This window comes from Arachis duranensis, chromosome 3 (assembly GCF_000817695.3).
Source record: "Arachis duranensis cultivar V14167 chromosome 3, aradu.V14167.gnm2.J7QH, whole genome shotgun sequence".
In the NCBI taxonomy this organism is placed as follows: domain Eukaryota; kingdom Viridiplantae; phylum Streptophyta; class Magnoliopsida; order Fabales; family Fabaceae; genus Arachis; species Arachis duranensis.
The window spans coordinates 11,010,261-11,024,674 of NC_029774.3; the positions used below are offsets into that span (position 1 = coordinate 11,010,261).

The 14,414-nt window shown below is 30.1% G+C and overlaps 1 protein-coding gene across 1 annotated transcript; it reads right to left on the reverse strand.

The window, feature by feature from the left end:
- Positions 1 to 9,274: 9,274 nt before the first annotated feature.
- Positions 9,275 to 12,637, reverse strand: LOC107477562 (NAC domain-containing protein 7-like). Its single transcript, XM_016097604.3, has 4 exons — positions 12,153 to 12,637; positions 10,616 to 10,798; positions 10,261 to 10,532; positions 9,275 to 10,173 (listed from the first exon to the last, which is right to left on the reverse strand). The coding sequence occupies exons 2-4, from the start codon at positions 10,782 to 10,784 to the stop codon at positions 9,577 to 9,579; spliced, it is 1,038 nt and encodes a 345-aa protein (XP_015953090.1). The 5' UTR covers positions 10,785 to 10,798; positions 12,153 to 12,637; the 3' UTR covers positions 9,275 to 9,576.
- Positions 12,638 to 14,414: the final 1,777 nt, after the last annotated feature.

Sequence of the window (14,414 nt, forward strand, 5' to 3'; positions counted from 1 at the left end):
TTTTCTATTCTTCTGCGATCAAAGTTATTACTGTAAAAAATTTTTTATAGTATCAAGAACTACAAATGTTTGATCCATGAGTTTTCTCAATAAAGATTCTGCTAATTTCAATTTCAATAGCACTCTTTTCTCTTTTTCTGTTATCAATAATTTTTTCCAAATTTCTTCAATCAGAAATTCTTTTACCTGATTAGTGATAAACTTAGTGAGAATAATTACAAGACGTGGCAACAGCAAGCTCTCTTTGCAATTCGAGGAAAAAATCTTGAAAATCATCTCCATCCAACACGAATTCCTCCTCAATTTGATTCCACGGAAAATCAGCAAGTTGGAATTGAATCTCAACAATTCAAACAATGGAGGTAGGACGACTATAATCTCAGCTCAGGGATGCTCGCATCCAGTGACGGACCCAGATAATAGTGTTGATAATAAGAAGTCTAGTCTTTGTGAAAATTGTGTTCAAGCTAAAATGTATTATATTCCATATAGTGATTCTTTAACTGTTTATACTTCACCATTGCAATTAGTTTATACGGATGTTTGGGGACTCTCTCCCATTATTTTTCATCTTGGTTATAAGTATTATGTTACATTTATTGATGCACTCTCCAGATATACATGTACTTTTTTACTTTCTCATAAATCTCAAGTTTTTACAGCTTTCATTCAATATAAAAACTTTATAGAAAACCAAACTGATTGCAAATTAAAGGTTTTACAGTCAAATAATGGAGGTGAGTACACTTTCAAAATTTTCTCTACATATCTTACACAAAAAGGTATTCAACGTTGTTTTTCATGTCCATATATCTCCCAACAAAATAGAAGAGCTGAGAGAAAACATCGGCACTTAATAGAAATGATGAGTTTAGCCATGTTATTCACTGCTCAAATGCTAAAAATTTTTTGGGATGATGCTGTTATTACAGCTACTTATTTGATAAATAGGTTATACACTCCAATTTTGTCACAAAAATTACCTTTTGAGGTCTTATTTAAATAGAAACCTAGCTGATTATCAATCTCTCAAAATCTTTGGTAGCACACGTTTTCCTCTTCTCACATCTTTTAATCAGAATAAATTAGACTATAGATCACATAAGTGTGTGTTTCTTAGATATGCCCCTAAGTACAAAAGCTATAAATTGTCTATCACCCAGTGAACGAACATATATCACTAGGAATGTTAAATTTGATGAATCTCAATTTTTTTTTATTCTGACTTATTTTTCTCTAAATCTATTACTAATAAGCTTGACTTAATTAAGAAGGATGCAGATAGTTCTTTTTATTTTTCAAAGTACCCTATTTCTACTATTGTTTCACATGTCACTTCAACCACTCCTCAAAATTCATACACCTTAAATGAACAAAACACTCTACTTAATTCACATACAATTAAAGGTGTTCCTTCTGTCATAACTAATGACTATCCAAGCCATCAATTAGAGGATACTTTTGGTCCTAGCCACAATCCTACTCCAACATAGCTACAAGGCCCAATACAACCTGCTTCTGGCATAGACATTGCTCTTCCACCTATAGAATCTTCTAACACTCAATCCTTTACAACATCACACCATTCACAACCAATTACTCCTCACAATATTTATGCTATGATGACAAAGTCTAAAATAGATTTGTCTAAACCAAAAGTATTTTTTTCTTTTATTCGGTCTAAAACTAGTGATGAACAACCTCCTAAGATAGCTCATGTTGTCCTCAGTATTCCTTGTTGGAAAGAGGCGATGATAAAAGAGTTTCAAACTCTACAAAAAATCAATACTTGATCTTTAGTGTCTAAGCCAGAAAATGCAAAATTATAGGTTGTAAATGAGTTGTTACCATTAAAAGACACCTTAATAGATCCATTCACAAATATAAAACTAGGTTAGTGGCTCAAGGCTTTCACCAAGAAGAAGGTTTTGGCTTTGAATAAGTTTTTAGTCCGGTAATTAGACCGACAACAATTAGACTGTTCTTAAACTTAACTCTTTCTCGAAATTGGGTGATAATTAGGCAATTTGATTTCAACAATATAATGCCTTTTTGAATGGAAACTTACATCAAATAATTTACATGTCACAGCCGATTGACTTTGAAGAAAAGTCTGACACACATGTTTGTAGGTTGAATAAATCTCTCTACGGCTTGAAATAAGCTTCTAGAGAGTGGTTCATTAAGTTAAGCACCACTTTGCACTCTTTTGGTGTCAATAATGCCAAGTCTGATAATTCTTTATTTATCAAGAAACATACTAATTCAATTATTTATATTCTTTGCTATGTGGATGACATTATAATTACTAGCAATAGTTCACATTGTGTAGCTGACATAATTAAGAAATTGGATACTATTTTTTTATTAAAAGATTTAGGTGACTTAAGCTATTTTTTGGAGATTGAGATTCACAAAACTAAAAATGAAACTTTGCATCTCTCACAAACTAAATATATTACAGATTTATTGTCAAAATTGGGGATGACTCAAGCTAGCTTTATGCCAACCCCTATGATTTCTTCGTTACAATTGTTGTTGGCAGGTTCAGAGAGTTTTGAAGATCCAAAATTTTATCGAACTGTTGTAGGACCTCTACAATATTTATGCATCACAAGACTAAATATCTCTTTTGCTGTGACAAAAATTAGTTAATTTATGCATTCTCCCCTCTTGGCTCATTGGAAGGCAGCAAAACGGGTGTTCAGATATTTGAGAGGCACACAGTATCATGGTTTAGTCCTGCACAAAAGCGATGATATGAGATTATATGGATTTGCAGACTCAGATTGGGCTGTTGATCTAGAAGATAGAAAGTCGGTGTCAGAGTATTGTGTGTATTTTGGGGCTAACTTAATTTCTTAGATGTGCAGGAAACAACCAACTATAAGTCATTCCTCTGTAGAAGTAGAATTTAGGAGTGTAGCAGCTTGTGAAGCTGAGATACAATGGCTCAAGCATTTGTTAAAAGAACTGGATGTCAAGTTTCAAATTGCTCCAGCGATATATTGCGACAATTTAAGCGCTGTTTTGTTATTAATGGCAAATCCTGTATTTTATGACAAGACTAAACATTTTCATCTTGAAGTACAATTAATCAAGAACAAGATAAATCAAAAACAGTTACACGTTATACATATTCCAAGGATAGATCAGGTTGCTGATCTTTTTACTAAACTTTTAATAGTCTCCACATTTGAAAGACTGAAGTTTAAACTGTAAGTTGTCCCAAGATCAATCTCGAGTTTGAGAAGGGTATTAGAGATTAAAGATGATTAATTATGATAATTAGAAAACTAATCTTAATTTTAAGAAGGCTATATAAGTAGAGAAGAAAAAATTCTGTTGAGATAATAAGTCATTTATTTTACTGAAATTAAATTCAATATCTTTTATTCTTTAATTTTTCGATTTTTCCTTCTTTCTTTTTATTCTTCTGCGATCAAAGCTACTGCTGCAAAATTTCTTTCCGTACATAACAAAATTTGGTTATTCAATCTTATCCTATTTCTTTTAATCCTTTCCGTATATAGCCATTAGTTAGTTGTGGTTGTTAATTATTGTGTATTTATAAATATCTTAATAAGCACAACCTTTGCTTCACTTTCTTCTCAACTTTTCTTACTACTCTCTCAAATCACCTTTAATTTTTGATACATTTCATGACATCAGAGAAAAATTCTAATTTTATGACTGTCATTATTTTTTTTTTATAAATAACACTAAAAAATTAATACCTATTAAAAACAAATTAGATGAGTAAAATTTTTTCACGTGGAAATATAGTTACCTATTGAAAAAATATTGGGACCAATATTAGTTATGTATAATATGTACAATGAATTAAAAAAAATACAATTAAAAATTAAATCATTAATTAATTATTTAATTTTAAATTTAAAAATTTAAAAAATTAGGATTAGTATTTAAACTCATTCACATTACATATAAGTTATTTCTAATCTTATCGTAATCTGTAATACACATTCAAAACTCACCGTCATCTTTTCCGGTCCTTCTCCCATTCCTTCAAACCTCTTCTCATCGATGATACTACCATGCTCTTCTTCTTCGGATCCAAGCATGGTTAGCTTCTTTTAGATTTGAGCCCTATGCTTCACAACAGTGCCGCTTCATCATGCCTAGTCCTTCAAAATTATATTTCACCACAATAATAGTTTCTTCTGTTTATTCATCTTCTTCTTCTTCTATTTTAATAGTCAATTTAGGATGGTCATTTTAGTAGGTATGCGGATGGTTATTTTAATTTTTATATAGATGATTATTTTGATTGGAATGGATTTAGTTATATATAATTAAAATATGTTAGATGTTCAATTCATTAGGTATGCAGATGATTATTTTTATCCTTAAATGAATGGTTATTTTTACTAAGAGTGAGTGGCGTGTGGCAAGTCAAGTAACGATGGTGAAATGAGATAATTATTGATGAAGGTGGGGTGACCGCCGGTTGAAAAAAAAAAAAGAGAGTATTAGAGTGAAATACTTTAATAAATTAGGATTTCAGATAGTAATTTTTTGAAATAACTAACTTAATTTTTTAAAAATTTAAAATTTGAAATTTAAAATTTGATGTGAAATAACTGAATGAAAGTTTTTAAATTTATTATTTATTTTTATTGGATTAAATAACCAACCCATTGTACATATTGTCAAGATTCCTTATTGGCTCCCTAGCGGAATTTCTATTGAAAAAGTATTGAAAACCAATATTAATTGTGTATAATGTGTACAATGAATTAAACAAAAGTAAAATTAAAATAAAAAATTAGATCAGTAATTACTTATTTAATTTAAAATTTTAAAATTTTAAAATTTTAAAATTAAGATTAGTATTTAAATCCATTCATTAGTATTTAAATCCATTCGCACTATGTACGATTATTTCTAATCTTACCGTATCCTCCAATACACGTCCAAAACTCACTGTCATCTTCTCCAATTCTAATCTCGCATCACTGAATTTCTCGCCGGCCATACCGAGGCTGCCGCATTCTCCTACCGACACCGTCCGCACCTCCGCCGGTCAGCCCGATGCTTCCGACGCTTGCTGCCGCTATTTTCGTGCCTCTCTTCCGAACCGACTTCGCTTTCTCCCATTCCTTCAAGCCTCTTCACTGATGATACCACCATGCTCTTCTTCTTTTTCGGATCCAACATGGTTAGCTTCTTTCATGATTTGAGCCCTATGCTTCACAACAGTGCCACTTTTATCATGACTAGTCCTTCAAAATTATGTTTCACCACAATAATAGTTTCTTCTGTTTATTCATCATCTTCTTCTATTTTAATGGTCAATTTAGGATGGCCATTTTAGTAGGTATGCGGATGGTTATTTTATTTTTATGTAGATGATCATTTTGATTAGATTGAGTTTAGTTATATATAATTAAAATATGTTAGATGTTCAATTCATTAGGTATGCGGATGATTATTTTTATCTTTAAGTAGATGGTTATTTTTATTAAGGGTGGGTAGCGTGTGACAAGTCAAGTAGCAACGGTGAAATGGGATGATTATTGATGAAGGTGGGGTGGCCACCGGTTAAAAAAGAAGAGAATATTGGAGGATTTCATATGGTTATTTTAAAAAAATAACTAACGGAATTTTTTAAAAATTTGAAATTTGAAATTTGATATGAAATAATTGAATAAGAGTTTTTAAATTTATTATTCTGTAGGTAATTTTTATTTTTAACTCATATTGGACTAAATAAACAGTCTATTGTACACGTTATATAAATATCTCATTGGCTTCCTAGCGGGACTCTTTTCTTTTTCTTTCTTTTTTTATGTGGCAATCTTATACTCAAATTTTCGGCACATTAAATCGTTATGAAGTTCCATTCCTTGTTTATTGGTTAATATTTTTTTAATTTTTAATGAAAAATATTTTAAAAATAGTCCGATTAAAAGAATGATGAGATTCTTGATGGATAATAAACTATGATAAAATGAGTTGATAGAATTTTTTTTTAAACTTTATTATACCTAAAGATAAGAAAAGAAAGTGATGTAATAAAAGTGAATAAAATAAAACAAAAAACAAGTGCTTTATTAAAAAATCTTGAAATCTAAAATAATTATTTGTTATAAATATGATAAAAATGAACTCTTATTGAAGAGATATCACTTGAGCATGAAGCAACGATGGACAAATTTGCAAGAAAACTGAGTTACCTGCCATCAAAGCCGATTTCACTCAAACAAGCTTTCAATTTATTCATGGTTACGGTAGAAATCTTGGTGGTCAAAGAAAAAGAGGTGGCATATTACAAAGAGGAAGATCCTCCAATTTTTCTTGCCCTCAGAGTTAGGTTTGTGCTCGCTTTATTTCCATCGATTTACTCAGAATTTTAGCTTTGCTCTTTTACCTTTTACTTTTCATAATCCAAGAGATTTTTTGGCTAAGTAAAATACAAAAAAAATTACCATAAAAACTATAATACTAATAAATTAAAATTAACTTGCGATCACAAAAAATAAATTTCTATAAATATTTTTTATTAAAGTAATAAAATAATTAATTAGCATGAGAATAGAATAGCACGCGGCGCAGAGGAATAATATAAGGATTGCTTTAATTTCATGCATGGTGGGACATATATTACGTTTGATGGGGCGAACATAATAGCACTCACATGGAGCTGCTTAATCTCTCTTCTGGGTGTGAATGAATGAATGTGAATCTGTCAATATAATTATATATGTTTATAATTCCTTAGCTTCCATTACAAACAACAATAACATATATATACTTATTAAATAAATTCACACTCTGTAAACCCTAATTATTGCAATAATAATAACATGAAGGAAATTGTCACGCGAACAAGTTTAGTTTATACGGTCAAAAATAAAAAAAAAGTCTCTCTCTGACTTAGAACTATACTACTACTTTTGATACCTTGGAATCCACAACTTAATGATCAGCGGTTCCTCCATTTCTATGGCTGGTTATTACTTTTCTTTATTTAGCGTTGTTGCAGCCACCTGGAACATGATTCATGAGTGCGTTGGTGCTTTAAAGAGAAGAACACCATGTAACTTCACTTCACAACAACTTATACCATATATATAATTAAAAAACTAAATCAATAAACTCTTATCTCTATCTCTATCTCTGCAATGCTTCTTCTCTCTTGCACATATATATACACTACTCTTATCTCTAGCTAGCTTATATAGTTCAATTGTCATTCATATTTTTAGAGCTATCCATATATCTCCATTCAATGCTTCTGTTGTCTTCTATGCCGAAAATCTCTATGTCATCTTTTCTGTATTATACTTATTACTCTTAGTATACTATAACTACTAAACCATATGTTTGGTGCTTTTTTCATCACCGCTCTTAGCTTCTTCTTTATATGTTTTTAGAGATAACTAATTTTGTCGCACCTGATTCATTGTTTTCATATTGTTGCCTTAATTTACCAGGCCTAGTAATAAGATTTCATGTTTTCTGAACCAACTACCATATATATCTTAATTTCTTCAAATAATTACATGCATAATATATACACATACATTTCTACTCTGATATTATTGCCATTTAATAATTTTTATTTGTTAAAATTCAAGATTTTTACGAATATTAAAGAGCGGGTAAATAATAAGAGATACGAATAACGTAAATAACGAACTGTATTTTAAATTTAATAATCATTTAAAATAAGAATATATTTAATTAATTTAAAATTTAATTTTTCCTTTTTAACCTATTGTTTAAGTTGTTAAATTATTATTTAAATTATTAAAAAAAAACATTGTTCTCTCTACTTTTTCAAACCCTAAATATCATGACTCTAATAATTTCTTTTCGATGATATATTGCCAATTGGAATAACTATAAAGCTAACTTCTTATATAATATAATATATATAAACCAATTTCAAGCTTAGGCTATACATATAATATCTTCGATATTGCTTGCCTTCTAAATCAAACCTCAAAGATTTAATTGAAGGCACATGCGAGACTTGGCAGCAAAGAATAAGTGTGGTACCGAGCTCCCTCTCATTATCTTGTCTGATCTATCTAATATAATTCANACACAAGGCATATTGATAAGGATCTTAGGTCCCTAACGTGGGGACAATGCAACATTCTACGGTTTAGATATGTGATTCTTCAATTCCAACTTTTTGAGAATATATATAATCATACTAAATATATATTAAAATTAATCACCTAAATTAGTTACGAATGTAAAAAAATATTAAAATATAAAATATATATTAAAAATAAAATAAATTACATATGTATTTATTATATACAAATAAATAGACTAATTTTATTATTTTAGTGATTATTTTTTATGTGTAAATAATATTTTTTATATATATTATATAATTAAGGTCTCGTTAACCTTTTGTCTTAATTAGCATATAAGATCTAGAGTCTCGATGCTCGAGAGCTGAGGGACCATCTATCAATCATCATTATACTTTTTAATCTTTGTTTCCAAGGAAAGGAACCATGCGACAAATATGCGGCTATATATATGATAGTGAAGATCAAGAGTAATTATGGATTCAAATATTATCAATCAAGGTTAATTAACATTTTCATCTCCTGGACTTTTTATTTAATATATAATCCTTAGCCAAAAGATAATATTTTAATTATTCTACCACTTACGAAGAAAGCCAAACCATATTCAATGAAGAAACAATAAGTTATATATTATTAAACACAGGTTTTACTAATATGGTGTAACTCAATTTGACAATAGTTTAGGTTGGTGGATATATAGATAATAAGAGTTTAAGGACGAATTGAAAATCTTTAACCATGAATATGCGTTAAATAAATTGGATTAGTCAGTCTCTTGTATAGGATGAAATGTTAAATATTATTAGAGATATAATTATTTAGATAATTTTTATTAATTTAATTTTTTAGAAAAAATAATTTTATAATATAATATCAAAATTTTTATAAGCTAAAATTTAATGGAATTTGCGTAAATTTAAAAAAATCTTATATAAAAGATATATATCTCTTCTTATCAACAAAAAAATTTGTAAAAGAAGTAGTTTTATTACAACTATTAAAAAGTTAATTTGCAACAAACAAAGAATATATAGAACAATTTATTTCTCTTAATTGTAACATACAAACACAAATACGATACAAACTCAGGTCAACAGTAATCAAATAAAAACAGCAGCTGTTGCTGCTTGAGTAGTTTTGACTTAGCACAATGATAAAAACAAATTTAAGTAGTGCCCATCATAATAATCCGTAGCAAACAATACAACTTAATTCAAACCCCGCAAATTAAAACTAAGTAAGGTGAATATGTCTTGTTACTAACTATTTAACTGTCCTAATAATTAAAAAAGGTGGAGGCATCAGAATGAAGCTAATAGTTAAATTCATGCATGCCCTCCATCCCATTATATATTAGCAGGTTTATATATGTACATGAATTTAAAGAGTAGTTGCAGTTGAAGATTTAATTGTATCTAATATATATATATATATGTAAAATAATGTAATTAGTAAGTACCCAAAATGAGGAATTTATAATATGGTGGAATCCATGATGCTATTTCCACAAATCAATTGGGCAGGTGAGGGAGTTTGATGTTGATGCAGCATCATTGTGAGGCACCATAACAATTTCCTGTGTGAGATCTTGTACAATACTATTAGAGGATGCATGATTATCATCTTGACTAAGTTGTGAAGCAACAAACTTGTCAAGAACTCTCCAATCAAGAACTCCTACTTCTTGTTGTTCATTATTGAAGAATGACTGAAAACTAGGGACTTGTTCTCCTCCTCCTCCTCCAATTGGTGGTGGCATGATGAGTTGTTCAGAAATGGAGGAAGGTGCAGCAGCAGATTGTTGATGAGACTCTAAGAGTGGAAGCTGAAGGAAGGGGTATGATGATGATGGGTGATGAAGCTCTTTCTTGATGAGAGGATATGGTGGTAGCTGCATCAAATTGGAATGGTTATTATTGGTGGATTGATGAAGAAGAATAGAGGATTGTTGCTTTGTTGGCGATTCCATCATCATCAATTCTTGCTCATCGTACCAACAAGAAGAATTAGGAGACTCATCATGCTCTCTCATCATCACTTTACGCATCGTTGTTACTCTCTTCTTGAATACTCTACACACCACCCATCCTTCTTCCTGCATCCATGCATGCATGCATTCATGTCTTTAATTATGTATGTATGCAAATATTTCTATGACCGAAAAATATAGAATTAAACTTGCCTGTGGTGCGGCATTTTCATCAGTTTCAAGGCGATATTCGTGCATGATCCAATCGGATTTTTGTCCATTAGGAGCTCTACCTTTATAAAAGACTAATGTCTTCCTCATCCCTATGAGATCATGCTTTGAATATATAGCTTTGTCTCTTCCCGTTGCTTTCCAAAACCCAGCTGCTGTTGCCCTATTTGTTCTTGTTCCTGTTGGATACTTCTTATCCTTGTGGCTAAAGAAGTACCATTCATTCTCCTCTTCTCTTCCTATCCTGCATATCTCTTCAAAATTTGAACAACTTATTCATTAATTAACAATATATATCCTCACAATACATATAGTATATGCATGCATGTGTATGTACCTTGAAGGTCCCATGGCTCAATTTTGTAGAGGTCAACATCTTTGATTACATCAAGCTCAATCTTCCTTGAACTAACCTTCTTCCTAAGGTAGTAATCAACAAGTTCTTCATCCGTGGGGTGGAATCTAAAACCCGGGGGAACATGACAAAAACTATTCATATTCTCCATGCAATTTTTCACTCCTGCACAAAATTTATAGTAAGATACTTCCATCCCTTAATGCATTGTGGCTTGCCCAATTTATTAGTGACAATGCAAGAACACCTTTATAATAATAAGGTGAAAACTCAGGTGCAGTCAACTTCACGTGAAGTTGATACATAAGAGCTGTTAGATGAAAATTTAGTCAAATTAGTCAAATCATCTAATGGCTCTCAGGTATTAACTTCACGTGAAGTCGACTGAGTTTCCACTTTATAATAATTTCTTTACAAGTTACTTTTATTCTCCTTGCTTTTTCAATCCCTAACTATTTCATAATAAGGCGAATTTGGACATTTTCCAAATATTTACAGAGTAGCGTCTTTTAAACGATAAACTTACACCATCTAATATTTACTTTTGATTATATCAACAAGTGCCCAACAATAATGAAAAACAATAGCAAATTAATTACACCTCCTACAGTATGTAGTAGTATAATGACGACATAATTAATCCAATTATAAGCATAAACAACAATGCTTAATTAACCTAATTTCTGATATTGGAAGACGGAAATATAACAAATAAGAATTGATATCCAATGTGGTTTGTCGTTATAAAGTGTAGATGGAGAAAAAAGCAAGACCATGATGATATGATTATGCGTGTGAAAATGTTCACATAGTCAACACACATGTGATAATGGACATGCACACACACAATACTAACTAAGTATGTTACTAGATCAACATATATATACACACAATATAGTGCGTGTCACTCATTGTGATTCCCACTGATTTATGTGACCCATGCTTCAAAAGAATAAAGTTCATGAACCTTCTTATTATGTGTCACAGTATGTTTAGACAAATAAGACACAACATCCGAGATCATCAACCATTCAAAATATGAATATGGAAATCAAATCTGCCCTTTAGCTTTTTAAATTAATTTTGATCACTTTTAAGTATTTCTTGTTTTTAACATCTCCAAATTAATCTAAAGAAAAGTTTCAATACCTCCATCTTATAGAACAAACTGCACATAATAATGACTTTAAGGTATTATTAATTAGTCAGTATTTTAAGAGAGTACTAATTACGAAGCCAAGGTTACTAAAATTAAATATTTGAAATAAAAATAAGAATCAAAATATCAAAAGATATGCTATTTTCTCTCATTGAAAATGTTAGTCATTATTTTAAGAACATCGGTTATTAACAAAATTCATAAGTAAGCATGCTCTATTTAATTAGTGCCACAATACATGTCATACATATATTAGAGACTCTGTATATTTAATTTATAACTGAAGATATCATGAATGTGTAAAAAAGAAAAACTAAAAAAAGTAATGAAATGAGAGAAAGTGTATGTATGAGAGCTCACAGAAATCGATAATCTTGCTCCGGAAATGGTGAGTAGTGCTTGAGTTTGAGTTTGAGAATGAGATGAAAAGATAGTAGCAAAGACAATAAGTCCGTCGGGAATGGAAAGCGTTTCAGATCCCGAGGAGAAAGAAAACACAAGAAGTGAAGAAGGCACAGAAAGCAAGGTGTGATGAGGAATAAAATAGAAACCCTAATGAGTGGATGCAGTTTGGTTGTGTTTGTTATGTGGCAAAGAATAAGAATATGTCACTGAATTGGTGCAAAAGTTTTGAAGAGAAGGAATTGAAGATGGCAGATAGAGCCAAATGGTTGGATCTCTCAGCTGCCACCTCTACCACCATCACCTAACCATAAACCAACAGAGGACAATGCCAGATTTTGCTCTCCCTCTCTCTCACTCAATAAGCTAAGAGTCTCTTTCTAAATCCATATCTGTCTTGTGTAGAAGCTTGAGAGAGAGAGAGAGAGGAAGTTAAAGGGTTGAATGTGAGAGGAACTAACTAAGAGGACAGACACATGAAGAATCTTAAAGGGACTTTAGGAGTTCCTAAAATTAACATTTCTTTTAAATATTATTTATACATTAAAATCAGTTATTTATTATTTATATATACATATATGTATTATTTAATTTTTTATAATATATATTTTATATTAATAATTGATTTTAGTAGGATGTATATAATATGATTATATTTTTTATATCGATTTAAAATTATTTTTGTTAGTCAAATATTAATTAATTAAAAACAATAAATTTTATTAGTTACGTATCATTGCTCTTTGTAATATATATAATATTATCATCTATTGGAACTTCTAAATTTATTGTATTAATTCTTTTGTTAATGTATAATATACTATTGCTATTGCAATTATTTATGATAAGCTATAAAATTTTAGGAGAACTATTACTACAATAACTAGTTTATATAGTGAAAGAGTTTGAAATTTTATAAGATTTTTTTATCCTTGCGATATAAAACTCTTTTTTATATGTTAATCCCACAATACTCATAACATAATATTCTTTTTAAGAGCCAGGATTTCAACAATTCTATTTTTTGATACTTCATTTGGCCTTTTGCTAATTAGAACTCTATGCAAATTGTCCTTTTTAATTGGTTAGTTCTCAATGTTACAAGACCTTAAGAAAATTATTATCATTACAAAAGTTAATTTATATGAACGAAGAGTTAAAAGCATTGTAAAACTCTTTTTCAAGTGTTGCCTTCGAGATGAAATCTTTTCTAAATATTATCCCCACGAAATTCATAACATTACTCAATTTAATTTTTTTTTCTATTCTTAAAAATGAGAGTAAAGAAATGTCTAAAAAGGGTGTGTATGTTGGTGGTGACGTAATGGAACAGCCAACGCCCTAAAAGAAAAAGGAAAAGTTACTACGCTATGTATGAGGCATGGTGGCCCCTATTTGGCCCCATTCCAATTCTTAGTCCCTACCATTTTTCACCATCTATCCCCTTCTTACTTGCTACTGTAATTGATGAATCAAATTTTGTGATCATCAATCATGAAGTGACACTATGGATGTTCTATTGAGACATTAGACATACATGTGCCAAATCTTGATAAGCTCCTTCTTCTCTCTTATTCTTGTCCCTTTCTAATTAATTCTCTGAGATTCATAAGCTAAGTGATGGTTGTTCAGCTTATTATTATTAAGCTAATGATACAATCCTTGCAGGCTTTGTATCTGTGTGTTAATGTAAAAAATGATCTCATCATCTTAACCAACCTAGCTAATTAGACCACATATATTTAGACACCTACTGAGTAGTTGTTTGTTCACTATACAGCACTAGGAAATGACAATAATGTAGCTCTAATAATCATCAAAGGGTAGTAAAAGTGCAAAGCAAAAGTACGTATGTATGTCCTCAATGTTAATTATTTCATTTGTCTTGAGCGATACAAAAGAAACAAGATAAATAAACATATATTTAAAGGAAAAGTAGAGGTGCCAACATATTATTTCTCAACTTATTGCTAACAATAATTAATTATTATATTTTAAATATATATAAAGAGACACATTCAGAAAATATATTTATAAAGACACTTTTATTAAATATAGTCATAAAAAAATATTTTTATTAGACACATCTTCAAAGACATTTCTATTAAACACAATTATAAATAAGAATTGGTAGAAGTTGACAAAAATACTGTTGATAACGTAACGAAATTGATATTTAAAACGTTTAACTTGGATTGGTTAAATGGTCTACTTATTCGT